The sequence below is a fragment of the Chenopodium album genome, chromosome 2, assembly GCF_948465745.1.
Source record: "Chenopodium album chromosome 2, dcCheAlbu1.1, whole genome shotgun sequence".
Lineage (NCBI taxonomy): Eukaryota > Viridiplantae > Streptophyta > Magnoliopsida > Caryophyllales > Amaranthaceae > Chenopodium > Chenopodium album.
In genome coordinates this window covers 33,778,819-33,804,145 of record NC_137835.1, presented here as the reverse complement: position 1 = coordinate 33,804,145, position 25,327 = coordinate 33,778,819, and the positions used below count along the sequence as shown (strand labels likewise).

The 25,327-nt window shown below is 34.1% G+C and overlaps 2 protein-coding genes across 2 annotated transcripts; one reads left to right on the top strand and one right to left on the bottom strand.

Annotated features, from left to right (window-relative positions):
- Positions 1-1,286: 1,286 nt before the first annotated feature.
- LOC145585147 (pirin-like protein) lies at positions 1,287-3,549 on the top strand. Its single transcript, XM_081641883.1, has 7 exons — positions 1,287-1,587; positions 1,872-1,921; positions 2,030-2,068; positions 2,224-2,252; positions 2,424-2,486; positions 2,581-2,684; positions 2,872-3,549. The coding sequence occupies exons 1-7, from the start codon at positions 1,487-1,489 to the stop codon at positions 3,356-3,358; spliced, it is 873 nt and encodes a 290-aa protein (XP_081498009.1). The 5' UTR covers positions 1,287-1,486; the 3' UTR covers positions 3,359-3,549.
- Positions 3,550-5,115: 1,566 nt separating this feature from the next.
- On the bottom strand, positions 5,116-25,103 carry LOC145585135 (prolyl 4-hydroxylase 1-like). The gene is made up of 12 exons (XM_081641875.1): positions 24,859-25,103; positions 18,455-18,502; positions 17,469-17,537; positions 16,271-16,323; positions 14,586-14,651; positions 9,828-9,902; positions 9,304-9,378; positions 8,616-8,686; positions 8,458-8,509; positions 8,276-8,365; positions 5,706-5,798; positions 5,116-5,607 (listed from the first exon to the last, which is right to left on the bottom strand). Exons 1-12 carry the CDS (start codon positions 24,920-24,922, stop codon positions 5,500-5,502), a joined length of 864 nt encoding a protein of 287 aa, XP_081498001.1. The 5' UTR covers positions 24,923-25,103; the 3' UTR covers positions 5,116-5,499.
- Between the last annotated feature and the right edge of the window lie 224 nt (positions 25,104-25,327).

Below are 25,327 nucleotides of genomic sequence, written 5' to 3'. Positions count from 1 at the left end.
GAAAAACGCGTTAAGGGTTTACGCGGAAAGGACACGGAATGTCCCGTGTCACGGCAGACCTCCCGTGTCACGGGAAGTCCCACCGTCAGACGGGAAGGATTCCCGTGACACGGTGGCAGTCTGCCGTGGCGCGGGAACTTCTAGTCCATTTTCCGTCTAAATTCATTTTTAACCCTAACTTCTTTCAGCTTTTTAAGTGCCGATTGATAATTTCGGGCCTTTTCTGGCTTTTATTATTCGGGCTAAAATAAGAAAACAATTAAATAAATAAAAGGTTTGGGCCAAAAATAAACAATAAAATAAAAAAGGTTTGGGCTTAAAATTAATTAATAAGTTTGGGCAGAAATTAAAACTATGCTTTTACCAAACAACAAGACTAATCCATGGACTGTTCAAAAATATGAATTTAATAAAATACGATTTTTTAAGCACTCTCGGGATTAAATACTAAACCCGACCAATAGTGACGGTGAAAGGTTGTTCATCATCGGGTTTGGTTTTGGGGAGACATTTTTAGGTGTCTACAGCGGCTAGCAGGGAAGGGGGTTGAACATGGAATCACTTTTATTTTTATATTTAAATAATAACATTTAGTTATAGTGACCCAATTATTAATGGTCCATAATAAATTAGTGAGAACCATATCTATTTAGGAGTTTGTAAGTGCATAAAGTGCTAATGGAAAACTTATAAAAAATTTATAAAAAAATAAAAATAAATAAATAAATAAATAAAAAAAAAAAAAAAAACCAAAGAAATTACTACTTAGAGCATGTTCTCTTACGTTGAAATTCAGTTCAGCTCAGCTCCTAATTTCCTTCTCTTATAAAATATTCATTTCAGTTCAGTTCAGCTCAGCTCAGCTCAGTTCAGTTCAGTTCAGTTCAGTTTAGTCAATGAGAACAAGCCCTTAGTACAGAATTAGACAAATAAATACACACATGGAATATTTTCATTTTATATAATTAAAAAAAAAGGTTTTTTGGTTTGGTCATGATGACATAAGAATAGAATCATCATCAAAGTTGGTCAGTTGAATATAAGTGGAGAAATGTCCTTAAAAATCTACATCATCCATGATCCCACCCCCATTATTTTCTCCACACGCACACCCTCACCCAACCACAATATTTTCATTCAATTTTGGCCCATTTACAATCTTCCATATTCATTTATACTTCTTTTTTTTTGGTAACAACGCAATCACATTTCAATAGTAATATAAAATCCTTCTAGAAAACCCATTTTAAATTCCCTTGTTATTTATGACATGTTCTTTATTTGTCACCTATCTTCACATATATAAATACAGACATAGTTCTACAACATCACAAAGCCAAATCATCCAATAATAAACCAAAAATAATTGGTACGACTTTTTTTGAATGAGATTTGCTGCTACAAACAACTTCCATAGAATATTACTGTTCCATCCCCAAAACACACCAAAATAAGTTCATTTTGTACCATTTTTGCTACTACAAACATGGCTTCTGAATTCAACTCTCCTAGAGAGGTTGTTAAGAAGGTTTTAGCTGAATCGCAACGCGAAGGCGATGGGGCTACAGTTCGACGTAGCATTGGCAGGTTTATTTTTTGATCCCGCCTTTTTAGAAAAAAAAATAATAAATTTGTTTAAAGAGAGTCATAAAAGACAATGATGCAAATAAGGTTTCGAACCCAAATTTATTGATATCTGTTTTTTTTTCGTTTTTTTCTTTTTTTTTTTTTTTTGTTTTTTTTGTTTTTTTTTTTTTTTTTAGTTAATATGATTTGTATTCCCGATTAGTGTATAAGCATTTAACATCATTGTCTCAAAAACTTATTTGAATGTCAATTTTTACGAAATAGAGATTGTTTATGACTTGCAGACCAGGACTAAAGTTTTTGGATCCTTTTCTTATGTTGGATGAATTCTCAGGTAAACCTTACATGTTCTTTTTTTTTTGTGTGTGTGTGTGTGTTAATGTTGATTTATTTTATACATTTTGTGTAATTTTAATGATTTGGGTATTATTGTGTTCTTCAGTTTCTGCACCAGCTGGATTTCCAGATCATCCACACAGAGGTTTTAGTTCTCCTATTTACAAATATGATTTGTTTAATATACTCTCTTTTAATTTCTTTTATTACATAATTTTCATGAACAATCTGAATCATTCAACTTTCCATCCTTAAGCAGTCTTTGACTTTTTTTTTTTTTTTTGCCTTATCTTCTTTTAGGATTTGAGACAGTTACATACATGTTGGAGGTAAATTTAATTTCTCACTTTAATGAAATTTTTTAATTTAGTTGACTTTTTTCCACATTAAGAAAAAAATTCGTTATTGTTTTTTAAATTAAAAGGGTTTTAGTTTATTCGACTTTTAAATCGTCTGATACAAGAATTTGCGGATCCACTTTTGGTGGTGTATGTGAACAGGGTGCTTTTGCTCATCAAGACTTTGCTGGACATAAGGGAATCATTAGTACTGGTGATGTGCAGGTAAAACTAATTAAATATTTAAGGTTGAAAAAAATGATTATTATTTGATTAAGTAATTAATTACTAATTAGTGTCTTTAATCATTTTTGTACAGTGGATGACAGCAGGAAGAGGGATAGTTCATTCTGAGATGCCTGTTGGTGAAGGAGTCAACAAGGGTTTACAACTTTGGATCAATTTATCATCCAAAGATAAAATGTAATAAAGTTTCTCATTTTTTTTTTCTTTTCTTGATAATATAACACTTCCTAACGTGTTTGTAACGTGTTTGTAAGTAATAGTTACATATAGAACTTAGGGTGTCCAATACCAAATATACATAAAATGATGTTTGTTATCAGTTATCACAAAAACTTGAATCGAACACTAAATTTTTTTGGTACAGGATTGAGCCGAATTATCAAGAATTGTTAAGTGAAGACATACCAAGAGCAGAGAACGACGGAGTAGAGGTACGAGTAATAGCAGGAGAATCAATGGGAGTTCATTCACCAGTTTATACAAGGACTCCAACCATGTACCTTGACTTTACACTGCAACCAGGAGCTCAATTCTCTCAACCAATACCCGAGTCATACAATGCCTTTGTCTACATTGTAGAGGGTGAAGGAGTATTTGGGTCATCAAGTTCAAAACCAATGTCAGCTCATCACTGCCTTGTTTTAGGTCCTGGAGACGGCCTAAATGTATGGAATGTGTCATCAGACTCGCTACGATTTGTGCTTATTGGAGGGCAGCCCTTAAACGAACCGGTGGTGCAATATGGTCCTTTTGTGATGAATACACAAGCAGAAATTGAGAAGACATTTGAGGATTATCAATTAGGCAAGAATGGTTTCGAAATGGCTAACTACTGGAGGTCTCAGCCATAATATGTTGCTGCTGTTACATTCTGTGTGCTTTTGTGTTTTCTTGTATTTCCTTAGAGAATAATAATTTGATAACTACTAGTATTACTTCACATTATTATATTTTTTTTCTTACCTTTTATTGCTATTATAGTTGAATGATCGATTACTTAACCATTTACTTTGAATAAACATTAGTTTTCCTTATATTTGTATCTTACACTATGTTAAAATAAAAGCTAGAACTCGTGAATCGTGATCCTACCATTGCTTGGAAAGTAACATACCAAATAATTACCAAGTTTTGGACGGTCAATGTAACCTTGTTTATGGATATCAACTAGTTTAGTTGATTAAATTCTGGGGTAATACCTAACACATGAGATCAAATCTTGTCTACGTCATTGTTTTTGCGACTTTCTCTACACCAAAAGAACAACCACATCTACCATCACGGCCACAACCATGACTATAACATCACTTTCAGAACATATTTGACTTTCTCCATTCACCATGGTCACCATTTTCAGCAACAAACATAACACTTTCAATAACAACATTGGGGTTGTGGGTTCACTAAAATGAAATATTTCTAATGTGGAGAAGGAAGAAAAGCATTTGTAAAATAGATTGTCCAATTTTATAATGAGAAGGAACCATTAGAAGTGGGCCACAAACTTTTTGCAAAACATCAAAAAACTCAAAACAAATTGATGTTGATAGAAAAGATTATCTCTAGATTTTTGTGGGTACCTTCTTCAATTGTTATTGTAAAGAATTGAGATAACATAAATTTTATTGTTGTTTCAATTTTTATGACTGAGTTCCGTACTTTATGCCCTTTTTAGTTGTGCTTCTAATGATATCAACAAAGTTGAGATTGGTGAGGCCATCACTATCCACAACGAATGGCCTCTAAGGCTCTAACCTCCATTAGTGATTTAGTTGCTTGACGCATTATATATGCACACTGAACTAGAATAAATGCGGTTATACGACTAATTTCAATCTTCATACAATATCATTACAAGACATTATATACTTAGCGATTTGAATCTTCTTTTAGTTGATTAATGCAATTCTGTATAAAGAATTTGATTAGTTACATACATCAAAGTAATTTTCATCTCTCACTTCAGTTTTGCTCAAATTCATTAATATTAATCCAGTTCAAATTTATAAATTTCATTTCAGTTCAAATTCATTCAATCCAGAATAACAGGATCCAAGATTTTACTAGGTTCACCCCCTATTTTGTCAAAACTTGGGTTGTGTGAAATAAACTTGTATGTACCAAATCATATTATCTAAACTTGTTTCCACCACAGTCTATTTATTACAAGTATATGTGAATGTCAAATCTTATTTTCAATGTAGCAAGGACCCAAGACGCAGATACTATTAGGCTGACTTGCTTCTTTAGCGTATCAACAGACCATTAGGAAAGCCCTATAAGCATTACAATGACATTTAAACTGCATTACAGGCAGGTTTTAGCGTACTATTGGCGTGGCCAAATGGAGTGTCTAGGTCAAGTTTGGGTTAGGTATTTAGTGTTCTAATCAAATTTGGGTCTATCTGTCCAGGCATATGGATTTTGAATGCTGGTCATTGTGTTGGTGGTTTGTTGTCTTAATACCCGAATCTAGTTGGTTATTTACAGCTGGGACTTCGACCTAGGCAGAATACAGTTTTTTGATAGAAAACGAATCTCCTTTCAAGGCATATGAGTTGTAAATTAGTTCGAGGAAAAATAAAATCCTGAACAATTTATAGCAGTGGAACTCAACAAGTTGAAGCAACCAGATGGTATTATGCCAAAATCAACCTGGACAGAAGCCAGGATGTTCTCGAGAACAATCTAAGCTGAGTATAGCACCCAATAAAAGGGTTGTGGAGGGCTGGAGGCAGATAAATGGTGTTTCCTATAATTACATGATATGTATATATGGAGATCTCTAAGAGTTCAGTTGAGAAGCAAAACTCTGTGGTTCGCTGTACAAGTCTTCTAACTAACCTACTCTATCTCTCTTATATCTAAATCCAGCCGATGTCACATGGCAGTTATCCTCTATGTATCAGACTAAAAAATGAGGGAACACATTTGAGAGTCTTGCTTTCAAGAATGAAAGGAAAGGATTTTCGTATCAGCCACATGTTGGGTGCTAAGCTATGGCTCTCTGCCTCATCCATTTGGTAGCTGACCATTTCTCGCCAGAAAGCACTTCACATCCACCATGTACACTACGTGGATCAGGTTGTCCATCAAGACCCTGCAACGAATTTAAGGAATAAATCAATTCACCAAATTCAAGGTTTGATAACATTGCATGCATCTTTAAATCTGAGATACTTTGTAATGCTAACTTACCATACTCCAAAAAAGAACGGCATCTCCTTTGAGTGGTTTTACAGACATTCCTGAGACCATCTTCCCACCACAGCTGCATTCACCAGAACCAGCCTGACAAAACAAACAGGTATATACTCAAGAACCAATCGGGCGGTTTATTTCTCTATCATATCTTTATCCTGGTAAAGAAGGTAGCATGAAGGTATCATTTCCAGCAATTTTTAGCCACTTAGAGATGACCGTTAGGAATTCATTATGCAGCAACATATTTTCAATGTTGAGAGACGACTGTCCTAATCATCTTTGTTCTTTTTACCCCTTGTTTCTTAAGAAAACATACTTGTATAGATCTTCAGTTGCAAGCATATGCAGTCAAGTGGAATTTAAAGATAAACTTATATGAGACATGCATCTAATGCTGATACGCAACGAGCTGAACATAAATTTAGCAACTCATTGCACTTGCATGAGGTGGACATGGATGGAGGAGATGATAACATAGATAATAAGACGAGGAGATATATTAGGCTATGAGGCTTAGATACTCATCAGAAAAGAAAAGGCAATGATTATCCTAAGCACTCTAAATAACCCATGATTATCCTAAGCATTGTAATGAATAAAACTTGTCATCAAAAATACATTACTACTACTCCCCCCTACCAGCACCACCTTTAGAAAATACTCAACTTATTTATGGAAACTGCTTTCAACACAAGTCTTTCAGAAATTGCCTTTTCAACTGAGTTAAGATGGATCTTTTATACATCAGGATATTACTATTTCCTAAGCTTAAGATATAAACTACAGTGCTCTGACACTACTTTCCTAGGCAAAAAGAGCTCTAATTTACTTCTATAAAACTTTGCAGACACCAAAAAGATAATATTTGTATTAAATATCCCAGAACCATAAAGGCTCTCAGATTTTCTATATGAGCCACTTTTTAAACCGCAAGTCATCAGGGAACCTAACAAATAGCATACAAGCATAAAGAATAATTGAGAAAGGAGAAGTAGAACACATAATGACACAAAGCAAAATTCCTTAAAATATAGTCATTCACAGAAACAACATTCTTTTATCATTGTTTTCAACCACATGACTGATCAATGATCAGGATAAGATTGAAATCATCTGAAACACCACTTTCTTTCTGATGAGGATCAGATGGAGCCCCTGACCTGCTAAATGTAAAATAAATGGTAGTACTCTCATAGGTTGTTTTCTTGTGATTGCCGGCAGAACCAGTCAAAAAACATCTCTAGAAGTGTGACATGCAATGAAATAGGATAGTGATAGCAAAGCATTTGTAAGAGAGCAATATCAAAATTATAGGGAAATTTTCAATGGTAGCTACATAAAACTGCACATTCTCTTTGGTAGCAAAACATTTTCAAAAATCTCTTAAATAGGATTGGATTTATAATTTTTCTCTGAACTAGCTATATTTTGGTACCTCTCAATTAAATTAAGCTAAAATAGATTAAACATAGTTTAATAATAAACCAGCACAATGTATAAAAAAGCTCAAAGGAGCGCTGAAGCGAGAGGGGTTATGCTGCGCCTAGGCGCGCCAGTGCGCCTTACATCAACAGTACAAAAATTTTGGCTGAAGTTTGCTCAAGTGCACCTTGTGCGCTTTTAGTGTGCCTCATGCACCTAACCTGCCAGACCAAATTAAGCGCTTACCCCCTATCGCCTTGCGCCTCAGCGCGCTTTTTCAAACACTACACCACCATCCTCCAATTCCTCCTCAACCTCATCACTGTAAATACCCAGCCGCCCCTCTCCCCTCCCCTTGCTGCCCCACCTTTTACCCTTTAACCACCCAGCCACATCTCCCTCACCCCACAAAACCCTAAATCACCTCCCCCTTTCCGCGACATTATCCATGGCGCACCACTGCACCACCACCCTAACCCTCTTCTTCCTTATAACCCTATTTTCTCTCACCTCTCCCACCATGATCAATTTCGATAAATGGCCCAAAATACCCATCTATGAATTCGGGTTTACTGATACAGGTCACCTTGAACTCAACGTTACTGAAATCAACCTCTGCAGTCATAACAACAACATCGATATTTAGGTTCTTCCTCTATACTTGTGATTCATGACTTCACGTCCTCTTGATTTTTTGTCAATTGATTCCACGGGGTACGTGGGGGGGGGGGGGGGAGGGAAGGTGTGCTGGCGGTTTGGGGGGAAAGGTAAGGGCGATAGAGTGCTTCATTAGTGGTGGAAGGGGAGGTAAGGGGAGGGAGAGGGGCGGCTGAGTGTTTTCTGCGAGGAAGAAGGGTAGTTAGGTGTTTTCGGTGGTAGGAGGTGGAAAGGAGGGTGGTGAATGTGGTAGTGGTGGTGAGGGTATAACCATATTAAAGGTCAATTATGTTTAATTTTCTATAATATGGCTAGGTTAGAGAAAACTTATTAATCCAATTTCTAAATTTAAGAGAATCCTCTTAAAAATTTGCTACCAATGAAAATGCGTAATCTTGTATGGCTACCATTGAGAATTTCCCAAAATTAAAGAGATCAAATCATCAAAGCACCTAACTATTGTGCACAAATCTACTCAGGCTTACCATAGGAAAATATGTTTCACCCCCTTCAACATTGTCACTTAAGTACATAAGCATTGTTGCAACTCTTTGACCACCTCGCTTCACATTAAACTGAAATCACACAGAAGTTAAACAAAAAAACATCAACAAAAAGGACAAGCATGTGCAACAGATGGTTCTTGTCATAAGAAGACTCAACTTACAGAATCAGAAAAGTAGTCATGGTGGGGTTTGTAAAATTGATCCTTCTCGTACCTGTGTCAATCAAATATTAAGTTAAATTGTCAATAAATAAATAAGATATAAAGAATGCTATGATACTCCAAAATAATTCTAGTTAAAAACACCATAAGCAAATCACCTTAAAACTTGAATGAGCTCCCCATTCTCTGCTGGTACTTGAGAGTAAACAGAAATTCTTTTTTCTATTGCCTGATGATTCAAGGGAAATAAGAGAATACCATTCAGTCATTCAAGTAGCAGTTCACAATCAGAAATAAATGATAGTATCCATCCATTGTAATCTGGCTGTGGTAGGGTATGGAAATAAAAAACCCCAAATGCTTGCAGGTGTAGTAAAGGCAGTCATCCATGTTTCCACACACCCATCCCCCCCCCCCCCCCCCCTCTCTCTCCCTACGAGTTAGGGCGGGGGTGAAGAAGAGGGGTGAATGGCATAAGGGAGTACATACTCAAGGAAGTACATCAAATGAATCAGTCAAGCAAATCTCAGAACTTCATCCTAAAGCATGAATATACACCGTTTCTACATCTACAATTTTCAATCTCATGATTCATTAGAATATGACCCAGATCAATAAGATCCAGATAAAGATTATTTTTTATTTTTCTCCAAAAAATAACATTAAATTCTTTTCTTCTAAGCAATTAGAACATTAATAAATTCACAATGATCACACTATAAGACATTAGAGAATATGATACCAATGCCATGAATTTCCAAATATAAACTTAGCAACCCTGCAAAATTGCTAAAAGAAAGCCAAAAATTTCCAGTAGAAAAAGGGCTAACAAACTAACAACCCTACCTCTATCAATGGATACTTCCTCTCATCTGGATGTAAAAACATTCCAGAACTTGTCCGAACTTCACTTCGAACTCCCTAAAATCATGCATGGTAATGATTAGACACATTGTACATAACAAATTCATGCAAGGAAATTATGCTACCCCTAAATATAAAAGTCCACCCCATAAATTATACAAGTGAAATTTACAAGTCATTAATATAGAGATTGAGGGAAAGGATACCAAGATAAGAAAAAAAAAAAGCTGTACATGGAATTTCCCTAGTAACTCAAAAAAAGTGTCAAGTGCAATGGTTTTGACAAATTGTAGAAGGACTAGATACTTTAGGGGAATATAGATAAAGTTTAGAGCACAAGTGATACATAACAGATAAAGTGTTAACAACCAAGCTATCATGAGCTGATAACAGGAGATACATACAACAGAAAAAGTATGGTCAACATGAATATCATAATCTACAATAAGGATAAGCAAGGAGCAGCCACAAGGCCCACGAGGAAAAAAAGAGAAAATTGCAACAACCTTTCCAGTTTTTGTGTCGACCACAGTAGAAACCTGTAGGCGAGGCAAAGCTATAGCTCTCAAATAATCACATTCCTGGAGAAAACAATAAACTTTTGATCAGCAAATAAATTTCAGTTAAACTTTGAGTAAATTACGCGTAAATACAAGACACCATTTCAGGCCTACAACTTGATAATGCTGTGAAGGGGGATGGGCATCAAATCAACAAGATTACACAGTGGTTAGTACATGAATGTATGGGATTTTGTGTGTTCTTGAATTAAACTTGTAGTTGTTGTAGCTTTCACGTGGGAAATGCAAATTACTAAGCACAAAACAAAAAGAAATGCAGCCTTTTATACTTCATTGATCCAAACTTCAAATTCAGCAACAGTATTTCTCTTTGGCCTTTATGAGATATTTCAATAAACAATCAGATGATTTTATTTACTATAATCTGAAGAAATTATATGAAGTTACGTGTATGTGAAGGAATTGGGTGACATGCGTCTCGCCAAAACAATGGTGAGATGAATATTAGGTTTTGCTCATTTTATATCAGGTCTTGCACATATCATCAGAAGTGTTGAATAAAATATGATCTATTAGGTTTTGGACATACCATATCATCCCGTGTGGATTCATGCATGTGGTAATAATTCCTCCATTTGTTTGAAAATAAATTGCAACATTTAACTTTTATACCTATCAATGTACAATTTTAAAACTAATATTCTAAAACAACTTGGTAGTAAAAATTAAGGAAAGCCAATATTTTGAGAGTGTACACTAAGACTAAACAAATAATTGTTGATGAAATAACATGTAATTTTTTATGTATTACTTACAATTATTATCAAATCCAACATATCCATGCTTTTTTTTTTTTAAATGGAGGATATATAAAATTAATAGCTTGACAAATTCATTAAATTTAACTACTACATCAAATGAAGATGATTGGTTTGAATAGAGATGAATAAATAATTGATGATTAGATCGATAAGGAATAAGATCATACGAAGTATATGATAATTAGTTGTAAATGTAATTGAAAATGTTTAGTGGTGTCTATGTGCTACTCATTGTCTAGTCATTCTGCAGTTTTTGTGTTTTGTAAATAGTAATACATTCTCTTATCTTTTTCAAATGTGGAGTACAAGATGTAGTTTGATTAATTATGCAATAAAATATTTAGATTAGCTGGTAAGTCATTTATAGTTCAAATGGGGACATGGGGTATTGTGGGTTGCAGTCTACATGCACAAATTTTTAACGTATAGAAACTACTGAACTTACTCTTCAAGGATATGGCACCATGTCAACCTAAACAGGGCTGACAAGTGGCATGGTAGCAATGCTTTACTTTGCGGTATAGGAAATGTATATGTAAATACAGAGTACCAGAATTTACAATTATTAGTTTTTTTATAAATAAATCACCAGTGTTCAAGGGTCAAATTTTGAGTTTCTATTGTCATATTTTGCATTGTTTGTATCAGTTACTAATGTCAATTCAATTTATGAGCGTAACTGCGTAAGTCACTTTGATAACTATTATTAAGGATTCATATCAAATTAATTAGCGTGCAAAGTTTAATGTCTAAGTTATTAGGTCAGGCTTTAAAGATTTGGTGACTGTTTATTAGAGTGATGGCAGTTTTATAGATTCTTTGTCAAAAGTCTCCAAAATTTAACCTTTTGTTTCAATCTCAATAAATGAATCTTGTGAAGTCAGTCTCAGCCAATACTTTTCATATGCATATTGATACAGAGTAGGTTCGTGAATTGGTTTATGAAAACCTTAAGCAAGCCCAACAGTTTATTATCATTATAGCTGGGATTTTGTTTTGGTCCTTAGCATGATCTTAGCAGCAGCTGGATTTTTATACAGACCGTATTATGTTATGGCATGATACCTCAAGCTAGCAACAGTATTTTGATAAAGTTTATGAGCACATCTATTGTATTTGGCAAGAAAGAAATGTGGCAGCAAACACAAAAATTTTAACACAGCTGGGACATATATTAGTTCATGTTCTATCAGCCTGGTAAATGTAATAGTAGAATAATGTAGTCAAATTATTTCTAGGACAAGTTTGATTATTAGATAATCTGTCATACAAAAGTTTATTCATTAGTCAGTTTTGCTGCAAGGTTTTACCATGAAATAATCTTGAGTTTTACATTAGTATCAGGTAGTGATATTAGTTTATGTTTCTAAACTTATTTCAACTCTTTTAGGAACAAACTAACAACTCACCTATACAAGGGCCTTATGTTGTAACATTCATTTCTACATTGACTTTATGAGAGCATTGTATCATATCCAAAATTAAATTGTTTTGAAAATTACAGTCAAAAAACATCAATAACAAGTGAAACTATTCATTATGTATTAGAAACTTTATTTTTATTTTTTTAGTTAAACTGAGTAAAGGTTGTTTGGAACTAAATCTTTGCATAGTCAAATACGCATCAATCAATATTCAGCAAGTCAGTATTAGCTGGCATGACCAGAGAGCTCAAGCTTGACAAACACATAAAGTTCGCCAGCGATTCTCAGACCCCTTTGAGAAAATATGGCAGGTTCAACAACAAAAATAATACATGGTTGAAAAAAGAAAAAAGAAAAGGCTCAAGCATGACAGCTTATCAAATTTTTTTCTTTGGCAATACTCCTTTGTCCAAACCCTATGACTTACTAATATAGTATAAGCTAACACCTTCCAACATATTCTTCCTTGAAATATTAATGTCTATGAGCCAAAAGTGGTTGAATTAAAAAAACATATTCAAATCTGATCTTATTAGCTTGATTGATAGTGCAAAAAAAATTCTAAAGACTTTGCTCCTAAGTTGAGTCATGCTATAGGTAAATTAGTGGATTCCTTTCAGCATCCAGTTCTCAATGCACATAATATGTTTATTTCATGAAGTTGAATTAAAATAATTTGAAGTCCAACCTACACTTCGGAAAATATAATGATTACATCTCATGGTATCCTTTGATGTCAATTCTTGCGGACTGGGTTTTCTTAGTAAATGGTCGACAGAGGTTCATTTTTGTATTATTATAGCTCGTATATATTTTATATATATATCTAAGCAATTACATCGGTCAAAGGTAACTAGACGTTTTCCTCTCTACATTATATCACCGACTTAAGCATTAGAGGGGCTTTACGGGTTCACCTACCATGGCTATTAATTTTACATTATTTGCAAGTCACTTTCATCTTCTCACTAGAACAACCACAAGTTAAGATCGTTGTCAATCTTTAAAGTGTTAGGGATGACTTGGGGATAGGACATTTGATTTTGAATAAAATAGCAGGTTGCGGTCAATTGAAAATCCTTGATAAAATAGCTCGACCAAAATGGTGTGGCCTTTATTTTTGTTGCATCATAATATTAACTTAAGTTATAAAAAGGATGAGTTTGTTAATCATGCACTTCTTATTGCAATACTTGCAAATGGCACAACATATTAGCCAAGAGGAAAGAGGCAACAAGTAGGTTGTTTAATTTATTTGTGCAAAAGGAAAAGAGCATGAAGTATACCCCCCCCCCCCCCCCCCCGAGAATGACAAGTGGCTTGCTTTATGCAAAATTTTAAGGAGAAGTGGAGAGAAAAGGAGTGGATCAAGTATGAGTAAAATAAATAATATGAGTTGTAAAAGTTACCAAAAAGGGAGGTGTTGCAATTCTTCAAAAACAGCCCAAAATAGCAAGTGTTAAACTCTCTTTGGAGCTAGTTAAACAAGGTACAACTTTGTTTTACAAAAGAGAGTTATGATTTGGATAAAAAAAAAATGTTTGACTGTGGATGAGGATTTCATTGCCAAATGTCAATTTGGTGGTGCACTAGTTAAGAAGAAACCACCAAATTTTGAGGGCAAAGATAACGCTTGCCCCCTCAAGGTTAGATTTTGAATAATACTTGACATCTTCTGTAGTTAGTTGGAAATATTGTTACATAAAAACTTGAGATTTTTACCTTGGCCCTCTTTTAGTATGGTGCCTCTCTAAATAAACAACAATAAGTCTAATCTGCTCGTAAGTTACTCATATCGAATTAGAGCAACTAGAAATTAGGCTTGGGTCAAGACCATTGCAAGCTTGAATATAAGCTCAAAAATGTTAGACACCTTGCAACATCATTTATGGAATTTATTGATTAAGACAACAAGGTGAGCAGTATCACATTCACACATGGCGATGTGGTACAATGAGAGACTGATAATACCATCTTAACTGAAGTATGACTGGGCCATCACCAATAGGGGAATTTCATAGGACGATTGTGTTCGACAACACCTCTAAACAGCTTCAGCATCAATTTTACTATCCCTTTCCTACAAGTAAGACTTCAACACTCTAATTCTAATTGAGGCTTATGGCTTACAGCTATGTACTACCTCCGTTTCATATTATTTGCAACGATTAGACATTTTTCCTCTCTACTTTATGTCAAATCATTGCAAATAATATGAAACGGAGGTAATATATGCTTTTTTAATCGAAACAAAAGGCAGAAAACAGACACCAGTCACTACAGACAAATATTTAATTAAGAGTATGTATTTTGCCTACAAACGACTGACTAATCACAGGGTCATTTATATGTAGTAACACAATTATTCAACATCATATGCAAAGAAAGGAGGATGGTATTGTTGCTGAATATTGTAGTATTAAGATTTGTAAGAATAGGTGACAAGGCAAAAAAAGAGATCCATCAAGCATGACAAAAAGTGAATGAAGGATACGTACCTCCATGCTCAAAAAATTATGCAGGACAATGATTCGGGGTGACCAACTAATCACCTCAGGCTTCACCTACAAATTCAAAGAAAAGGAATGACCACCATTTGAAGAAAGGAAAACATGCAGGAGTCAGGACTATGAAATTATGTTTACAAGATGTTTGATAGCCAAAATATAAAGAGGGGCCTGAATAATCATGTGACCAACCAGTAAAAGGTATAATAAAAGTTAACATCAAATTTATTGTTGACAATCTTGACATCAATTAATTTATATTTTCACTCAGTCATTCTTGTAATAACTTAGCACTTGTTTATTCTACTGTAATCCTGCAAGGGAAGAAATTGAACCTTTTCTTAATTTATTAGCTACAGGCCAACAGCTATTATATAACTGTTGTCAAACTTGCATCATGTAATCAATCTCCTCTTGAACCATCAAAAGATCTATTTTATAATTTAACATAGCTTGTGTTTGCAGCTAGTCGAGCTAAATTCAAGCATTCATACAATATACATAAACCAAGGAAAAATCATTAGTAAGGTGGCAAGTGGTTATTCCTAAATACACTGACCTAGTCTCAGTTTTTCTTAGTTACATTAAGGTGGTAATGGCCAATCAAATAACTTCCATTGGAATTTATATTCCCAGTTACCAAAAATAAAAATAAAAAATAGTAATAAAATAAAACCTCCCCGCTAAATAGATTGGACTCAGGTCCCATACAGCCATACCAAATATCAGACGCCTTTCAATAAGATTGGTCTATAATCAGATATCAAGGTCCATACCCATATTGTAGTATTGAGGATCCAACACAAGTACTTGGGCCCAAATGAAGGTGAATACATTGACTATGTAATTTTGGGCAACAATAATAAATCTAAGGATACTTTTATCTGAGACCAACACACACTGCTCGCAAATTAATGAATCCTAGGCCACAACACCTTTTCTCTCTAAAATTGTCACACTGAAATTTTCTCCTTCACTTCTATCTCGCATAGTAGCTTTGCGTATCTATTGCTCTAGCATATATAAACTAAAAGATAACAAAATCCTCATACTAGTTATATGTAGTACCAATGGTATAAATGGAAGTATGGAACTATGAGACTAATGTGAGTGAAGAGATAATCGGCGATTGGTACATATGCCGTAACAAATCAAGTTTATATACAACTTCCTTGGATTTACATTCACCATGTACGACAAAGAGGCCTGTCTAATGAGTCATAAATGTTGAAACTATTATTGGTTGTCCTTTGACTAATTATTCTATACTTGCACAATGTTCTCCAAATTTATAACACAATCTAATTAAACACTATAGGAAGATTGTCAGCATAAGGAAAGAAAATAACACCTAAATCATATAGTAAAACATAGTAGGTTTTATCCTGGGTAAATTTTACGTTTTGCATCCAATACGATTCAAAAGATGTTTAACCTGGGGTCTCTTTGCAGTAATTCTCAATCACCAATGGAAGAAACCCAATAAATTAAAAGGAGTCACAGTAATATCCAACTAATAACCTGCTTAGATAGAGAAATAAGAGAATAATGTACAACAGACACAATTGCAATACTATGGAGAAAAATGATATGAAAATGGGCATAGCACTCTGGAATGTAATGGAGCAACATGTAGGATAATAGCTACTTAAGTCCAATTTTTAAAAATAACTTACAAGTCCAAGGCGTAAAAGAGCAGCTTCTTTGTCATTACCCCAACCAACAATGCCTGCAAAGCCAAAGGAAAGAATAAACAAAGTCCAGCTATAAGAAAAAAAAAATTGCATTAAGAAAAATGATCAGAGAGACTAACATTTCTATGAGCCAGAAAATAGACACAAAGAAAAAATGTAACAAAGCAGACACATTGAACATCCCCACCCCAAACAGAAAGGGACAAAATAAAATTCTATGAATGCTGATGCAACTGAAAATGACTTTCTTCTATCCATCAGGATGGCATAAATCAAATTCAAACACAAGTAAAAACATAACATGATAATTAAGGAAAGCAACCAACAACAGTTTTAAGACTTTTAACGGCTCAATTTCCTAGCATTAGTCCTTGGTAATTTGGTATTGTTTTCCATCTTGTTTTTCTTCTTGCTCTTCTTCCTTCTCCTTGAGAAAGCAGTATTAGAAACAAAATATGAAGGGTTGGAATGACTATTCAATTATAACAGGCACAAAAGTTAAGTATTAATTCAAAGGTACTCCTGACTGGCTGACTCCGTTTTGTACAGTCTCTAAAAGACAGTTTTTCGACTCAGGATTGCAATAACCTACCTCTTCCTCTACTTCTTTTGTGTTCAATATCCTGGGAAATTTAAATCCCCAAAGTTCTAGGTGTCTAGCAGAAAAAAGCTTATTATAATGGTACAAGAAAAGATGCATACATCTACACCCTCTCACTCTGCTCCAAATAAAGCCTTGGGTGCATAGGAAGGAGTAATGCGGGGGAATAGCAACACAATAATAAACAATAGTGAACAAATAAAAAGCATAGCAACATGACTTTCAAATACTACCTAGAGATATACTTTCTAGAGAGTAGAAGGCGCCAGAGAATTTTCATAGTCACACAAAAACATCACATTATGTCCTGAGTTAAAATTTAAAATAAATGTATATATTCTTGAAAGCATGCTTTGCCTGTAGTTGAGTTGTGAAACATTTATGTTAGCATAGAGAAAATATGTATCATTAAAATAAATCCTTTTTAACAGCAAAATAATAAATAAAAAAACCTCATTTGGGCATGGTATGCCATAGAACAAACAAAACTGTATACTGAGGCTACAAAGAACAAGTATCATTATAGACTATTCAGCTCATTAGATAAATACTTTCTGAGAAGAACTAGAGGATATAAACCTGTGGACAAGGGAAGATAGCCTTTAGCCTGTATTTGCTGCATCTTTCTAGATGATGGAAGACCCGTGCCTGTAATTAATGTAATTGATAAAAACAATCAGTATAAGGGCTATTGTGAATCATTTCACCATACATCAAAGTCCTTCGAGTATACCAATATAAGTCCTCATTCCTTAATGTATCAAAATCCTTTAAGCCATACTACACAATGTTACTGCATTATGCCATATAGTAAAATCCTAGAACCATATTACATCAAAGTCCTCACTTGTCAATTTCCTTATCCTATTCCATCTAATTACAATCCTTAAGAATACAACATAATAAGTCCTTACCAATAAATTGAAATTTTCACTATAACCAACTCCTCATACCTATCATATTACAACTAATACATGCTGATGAAAAAGTTGCCTAAGAATGACTCCAAGTTTTGTAAAAAGATGTTGCATACATTGAGATTAACAGGGCAAGTGCAGCCACTTCCAGGCACATTGTGCCCGCATAAAGTAGAAGCATGCCTTATGTTTTAGTTGGTTGTCCTAGGTAGCAACAACTCATTTACACCCTTTATCAAATAAAACAAATGCTTATCAAGACACTTATTAATGGCTTTTAATGGCTAGAAGTAATAGACATTTTTTTCCTTCTAATGGCTTCACAAATGTAAATGTGGGTTATTCTGTTGTTTTTCTTTTTGGTAACGTATTCTGTCATACTTGCATTTGAATATATAAGCATCTAATAATATAATACCCATGAAAATAAAGAGTATAGTAAGGAAACAGATCAATGGAAGGTATTTTGGCCATTCTAAAGAGAAATCATAAGCAAACACTATGGACGGTAGGGTATGGCCAATCAGCAATGTATCTTTCAAAACAATAAACTTGCATTGTTACAATGCACTTGACCTAGTAACTGAGAAATTTATTAGTAATATACAACTGAAATACTACAAACAAGGGACATAAAATTATTTGTACCAGATGAATCTTCGAGCTGAGATATGAATGCTAACTGAAATAAAGCACCTGCAAATGTCAACAACGAATCAGTCTTTTTTTGTCTCGAAGCTGATGAAAATGGTCTATCAGGAATCAAGATCATTATAAACATATACTCCCACCTTTCTATTTGTTACACTCACTCGCAATTTTCACTGTCTCCAACGCAAGTGTTTGACCAATTATATCTTTAAATACGTGCTAGTGTAAATTATGAAAATTTGATATTGGGAAGAAACACATTGCAACAATGAAAATAAGAGCTCACATAATAACTTTTTATAACTTTATATAAGCAGTAATACACAGTCAAAGTTGTTTTATGTTGACAGCTTTGACCTCGTTTATAGTGAGTAGAAAAAAAAAACAAAGATACTACCAATTAGTGAAAGACAATCTAATGACAAGGTGAACAAACGATAAATAATTATTAACAGAAAATAAAATATTAATTAAAAAAATCAAGCAGAAAACAGTAACCATATAATCTAGGAACAATGCATCTATAACTAATTATTAAATGTTACAAATTTTGAGAGTCTAACCTATAGAAGCAGCAATGTAACTTGTTCCTATTGACATTCATAACTTCATAAGCATATATACGGTGTCTTTAAAGAAAAACAATCCACATGTCAAATAATGTCTTCACCGAAGATGCCACTCACAATAATATTATTAAATCTGCCATATAAAATTTGGAAATGTAATGGCATTGAGCACAATGAGAAAATACAAGTTTATCATCCTGATAATTTTGTAATATGCAATTACTGAAGTCTGACAACATTGACAGTAAAATCAATGTTAAAGAACCCCAAGTATAAACTTCATATATTTTACATCAGAAATTCATTCTTCAATTGTTAAATTATTCAACTAAAGAAATCTGCAATCTATACAAATATGTAAACTGTAAAATAAAAAGGAAGTGATCTCAGATACAAAAATCGCATATCACATGATACAAATGTAGCATCCCATGATGATTACAGTAAGAAGAGTAATTTTCGGCATCAATTTAAATGCAATTTCAACAACTTCTTTTTTCCTTCTCTCAAAATTAAGTGCTCCCAAAATTCAAATTTACGGAGGTCTAATTCCTGTAATGGCCTGTTTGGTATTGTGGATTTCATTTTAAATGACGGAATTGGGCCAAATAGGTTGTTTGGCTATACTAAGATTTTGGATTTGTAATTGGGCCAAATCCAAGGTATGTAAGAAATATGGCCATTTGAAATCCATTATCAAATCATGTCATTTCAAATCCAATTTGTTTCCCATCTCACTCTTTCTCTCTCCACGATACTCTCTGAGAAAATTTTTCCCTAAATCCTTGCTCTCTCTCCTACCTCTCTCCTGTGCCGCCATTAGAGAAGCTGAGGTCAAGCTTTTTCTCTATCTCCAATCTCTTTCCTCGGGTATGCTCTATCTCTCTCCGATTTGTTGCTTAATCCTATAATCTAATGCTCAGATTATTGTAGTTTATTAGTTGCAATTCTTAACCCTAATTTCTGTAATTTGATGAGATTTGTCAATTTAATCAACCCTAATTTTTGCAATTTGATGAGAAATAGCACTGATGGCTGCGATTGTATTATTTTTTATTGTTGCTAACGATTTTACAGCAGCCTTTGTTGATTTGCATGTTTTTTTTTCGTGATTTGTGTTGATAATTTGATTAAATAGCACTGAGTTTGATTTGCATGTTTTTTTTTCGTGATTTGTGTTGATAGTTTAATTAAATAGCACTGATTTGATTAAATAGGGTGGTTGTTCGATTTTATAGCTGCCTTTGTTGAATGATTTGATGCTTGAATTTTGTAAAGAAAGATACTATTGAATTGGCTTACAAGCTGTTGATTAAAAAGTTGTTGCTTACAAGTTGTTAATGATACTATTGAATTGGCTTAAGATAAGCAAAGTTTGAGTTTGGGTATTGTTTATTCTTCCAACTCATAATTGAAAAGATGTCAGAGGAAGTCTCTACTCGGGAGTCGCTAAAACGTGTAAGGGATGATGACGAAGATATGGAGTTTATTGTCGTAGTTATAGGTTTTATTATGATAGTAGTAGGTGCATGTTATGGTCAAAAGTATAGGCTTAAGGAGGTAACATGGAATGAGCATGAGCGTGCCTTAACTAGAGCTACTTGGATGAACACTTTAAAAAATGATAGGATTTGTCGAGAGCAATTAAGGCTTGACATAAGTTGTTTTAATAAATTATGTCATATATTGCAAACTAAGGGAGGTTTAAAGACAACAAGAAATGTCACGATAAAAGAGATAGTTGCATTGTTTCTTCATATTCTTGCCCAAGATTTGAAAAATAGAACAATTCAAGCTATCTTTGCCCGTTCTGGAGAGACCGTGAGTCGTCAATTCCATATAGTCCTCCAATCTATTTTGAAGATTGGAAAGTATTACATCAAGCAAGTTGACCAAACCACTAGTTTTGCCGAGGATAACAAGTGGAAATGGTTTGAGGTAAAATCAATATGACCTATAGCTTTAACGATATAAATTTCTTTTTATTAGCCTAAGTTATGTATTGTGAAATATAATGCTAGGGTGTTGTTGGAGCTCTTGATGGAACACACATTAAGATGACCGTCCCTATTGAGGATCGTCCTCGCTATCGAGATAGGAAAGGTGACCTTAGTACTAATGTCTTAGCGGCTTGTGATTCTAATCTTCGTTTCACATATGTCTTACCTGGTTGGGAAGGGTCCGCATCAGATCCTCGTGTGCTTCGTGATGCATTAAGGAGGCCTAATGGGCTTAAAATACCAAGAAGTAAGAGTTTAGATTTTTTTTTTCCTCATAACTTAGTAATTTTATATTGAATCTTATATGATTAATCTAATATTTGATAATGCAGACAAATACTTTCTTGTGGATTTGGGCTTTTCAAACTGTGAGGGATTTTTAGCTCCTTACAAAGGAACCCGTTATCATTTAAATTTGTGGCGAGGAAACACTCCAACAAATTATATGGAACTTTTCAATTTACGACATTCCTCTGCCCGAAACACTATTGAGAGGGCTTTTGGGTTGTTGAAGAAACGTTGGAGCATTCTTAGGAATCCTAGTTTTTTTGGGAAAAAGACTCAAATTAGGATAATTAATGCATGTTTCATCCTCCATAACTTTTTAAGAGAGGAAAAAATGGAAGAAACGACTCTTATGCAAGAGGTAGAACAAGATTTGTTAAATATGGAAGTAATCGGTGTAGAAGAGGAAGAAGAAGAAGAAGACTATATTACCAGTGCTCGGTCAACAAAAGAGTGGAATGAGTTTAGGGATAGACTTGCCAAGAAGATGTTTAAAGAGTATCAAGGGAGGAGACTTCGAATTTTGACTACTTAATGAAATGGATAATAGGTGATTAATGGTTTTGATTTCTTAGGCTATATTTACTGTGGTTCTGTTGTTTCTTATCTATTTACTACTGCCATGTGCATTTTTTGCTATTAGGATGTAAAAATACTTTCTGTTTCTTTTATTCAGCCTAAACTGCTATGGACTCAGCTCACCCCTGTCAATGTAACAGTATACTCAGCTCACCCCTGTCAAATGTAACAGTTTTCACAAGCACACACAGAAATATAGGAGGAAAGCTTAAGGGTGTTTAATTGAAAATGGAAGATAAAAACAAGGTTTACTACTACTGCTGCTATAGGAGGAAAGCACCCTGTCATACTCTGCCATGTGGCTGTGCACCCACAATTCAGAGAGTTACATGACTGCATATTAATGTTTTCATCACTTTTTTTTTTTTTTTTTTTTTTTTTTTTTTTTTTTTTTTTTTTTTGCTTATCTTGGTTGTCTGCTAATGTTTACATTGTGATATTTAGGAACAATGACTTCTAAAAGACAAGGCAAACAACCTATGGGTCCTCCTAATAGAAGAGGATATGTTTCGTGGAATTCAAAAATGGATGAGATACTTACTTCTACATTGTTTGAGCAAATAAATGAAGGGAACAAGGGTGATGGAGATTTCAAGTCACAAGCATATCAAGCCGTGGTTCACAAGTTAAGGGCTGACTTGGGCATGTCTATAACTGTAGATCATGTTAGGAATCGGATTAAGGTTTGGAAGAAGCACTATTCCGTTATTACTGAAATTCGAACTTACACGAAGTTTAAATGGGATGAAAAAAAGAAGATGGTGGTGATCCCTGCAGAACAGCTTGCTGATTGGTATACGTACTGTACGGTATGCTTCATTTATTCCTTGTTTCATTGAATAGACTATAATATGAAATTTTATTATCTGTTTCAGCTTGTTGATTGTTAATTGTTCTGCTTCTAGGCTTGTTTAGGCTTATATGTTAATTTAGGCTTGTTTTATATGTTAATCTGAAATTCTAGGCTTGTTTACCGAACTGAAAACCTTCCTATTTTCCTTTGAACTGAGCCTCTACAACATTGACCTTCTGCCTTAAAAATAACTTGCATATATTGCATAAGGATATCATTATCTCAGAAAAGCCAAATTGAATTTACAAGTTTCTCTTTTTAGTGCTAAGGATTACATGACATCTTGGCTTCTAACTCTTGTAATACAGTACTTATGATTTTATGAACCCTCTAGATTGATTGAGGGCCAAAATCAGTTTAGCTGCTTGACAATGATAGACAAAATGCTGCTACTGATTATGGTACAATTGTACCAAGTAACCCCATTCCCTGATAAACAACCGATGTGATTTCATTATTTATTGTTGTATTTTAAATTTTGTACTGACATTATAGTCATTCATGCTCATGTTAAGGTTGTAAGTGTGCTGGTGGAGCTTGCTCTCTTAACTTTAGATATGCCTAATGGTGCTGAACTGCTGACCTTCTAAGCTAGAATCAAGAGGAGTCAGCATTTCCCATTGAATCCCATTGAATTTTGCAAAAAACTTGAGTGTGCTTCTATAACCGAGATAGTGGGATTGGAGTATAATATTTATAAAATGTCATTGGTATAGTATTTATGATCAGCTCTTCTGATGTACTTGTAATTAGAACTTGATCAGGAATGTTGCATTTCTTAGAAGTATATTCTTGATGGCTTGCTATGCCTCTCAGCAGTTTATTAAAGACGCTGCATATCAGATTATAGTTTGTTATTGTGCTGCTTTTCTGATTATAGTTTGTCTTACATTGATGTTGATTATTGCTAATGTAGGATGCTCCCCAAGCCGCTGCATATCAAAATAAATTCATTGAGAATTGGGATGATATATGTACTTTGTTTGCTTCGGATAGAGCTACTGATGAAGGAGCTGAGCAGCATGCAGCAATGGAGAATGAAAATGATAATGCAAGTACCTCCGAGGCTTCTTCCGGAGGATCAAACAAGAAGCTCAAAAGAGATCGTCTAGCAGATGCAGTGAGCTGTTTTGCAGAGTCGTTTAAGGAGTATGTGAGCAGAGCGCAAGGGCCATCGAAGCCAACTTCACAGGAGATCTACGAGGTAGTCTCAAGTGTACTTGGGATCTCACGTCACCAAGTCCTACAAGCTGTGAAAAGGTTCATGAATGGGACGGTGGATGAGTTTGAAATGTTAAAAACTCTACCGGAAGTGGAAAAATTGGATTGGGTTTTATTATGTATTAATGATTAGTATTTTTATTTAGATGATTGTGAACTAAAACTACTAGCTAGATCTTGATATGTTGTCTTTTTGTTTAGAGTTTGTTGGCAAAATGTACCTTGGTTTAAAATTCATAATTTGAAATTCCTTGTATTTCCAAACAGATATTAGAATTTGAAATTCAGGATTTGAAATTCCTTGTTTTACCAAACAACTTTTAGAATTTGAAATCCAAAATTGTAAATTCTTAACTTTCCCAAACATGGGACTTGGAATTGAAATCTAGTAATTGAAATTTTAGAATTGAATTCAACTATTTGAAATGAAATAGGTGTATCCAAACACAACCTAAATGCAATTGTAATGTGTGTTATCTAAATATCAAATATCAACATAGGGCAATGCATTCACAATTCCAATTTTCCGCGGTTCGTTCAAAAATATCAATGTACTTTGATTTCACTTGTTATTCTCATAAACTAATCAGAATTTCTCAAAATATTCAACTGGAAAATTTGTAACGTGATCCACCAAAATTAAGACAGAAATTATAATTTCATAACCAGTAATTTGTGCAATAGAAACAAAATCGTATAACAGGAGTAACTGATAAAAATTCACAACACATTCACAAAATTCATACTATAATAACAAACAAAATTCAGCTGCTATAAATTTCATCAAGTACTAAATCAAAGAATAAAATTGTACAAAGTTGAAGATGATAATCAACAAATTTGATAAATTAATCAGTTAATTAAACAAAATCATAGAATAAATCAAAGAATTACCGATGATCATGCCAATAGTGACAAATGTGAGTAGACCGAAGACGACTTTGATTGCAGTCGCCATTTTGAGTCGTGAAATATGGTGACAAATTGTTTACTGAAATTGTGTTTGAATGAGTGAGAGAGAGAGAAAATCAGACTCCGACGGGTTAATCGGAGTCCTAAATATGGTAAATGTTTTTATGTCAAAAAAAACAAAAACCAAAAGTGTTTTAAACGCCCACAGCTTTGAAATTGGCCCCTTCGCTCTCGTACTTTGCCCCCTTTTATACGTGGGTTGACTAGTCTTTTCTCTTTTTTTTTTGACACAACTAGTCTTTTCTCACTTGCAAATTTGATATCACAACAAGTTTTAGGCAAGGTTATGTTTACATGATTTTATACGATCTGATTTGAACTATATCCTTTCCACGGGTGTTCATAGTGTAGTTTCGATGCGGCTTAGTGCTTCAAATCACAACAAATTGCA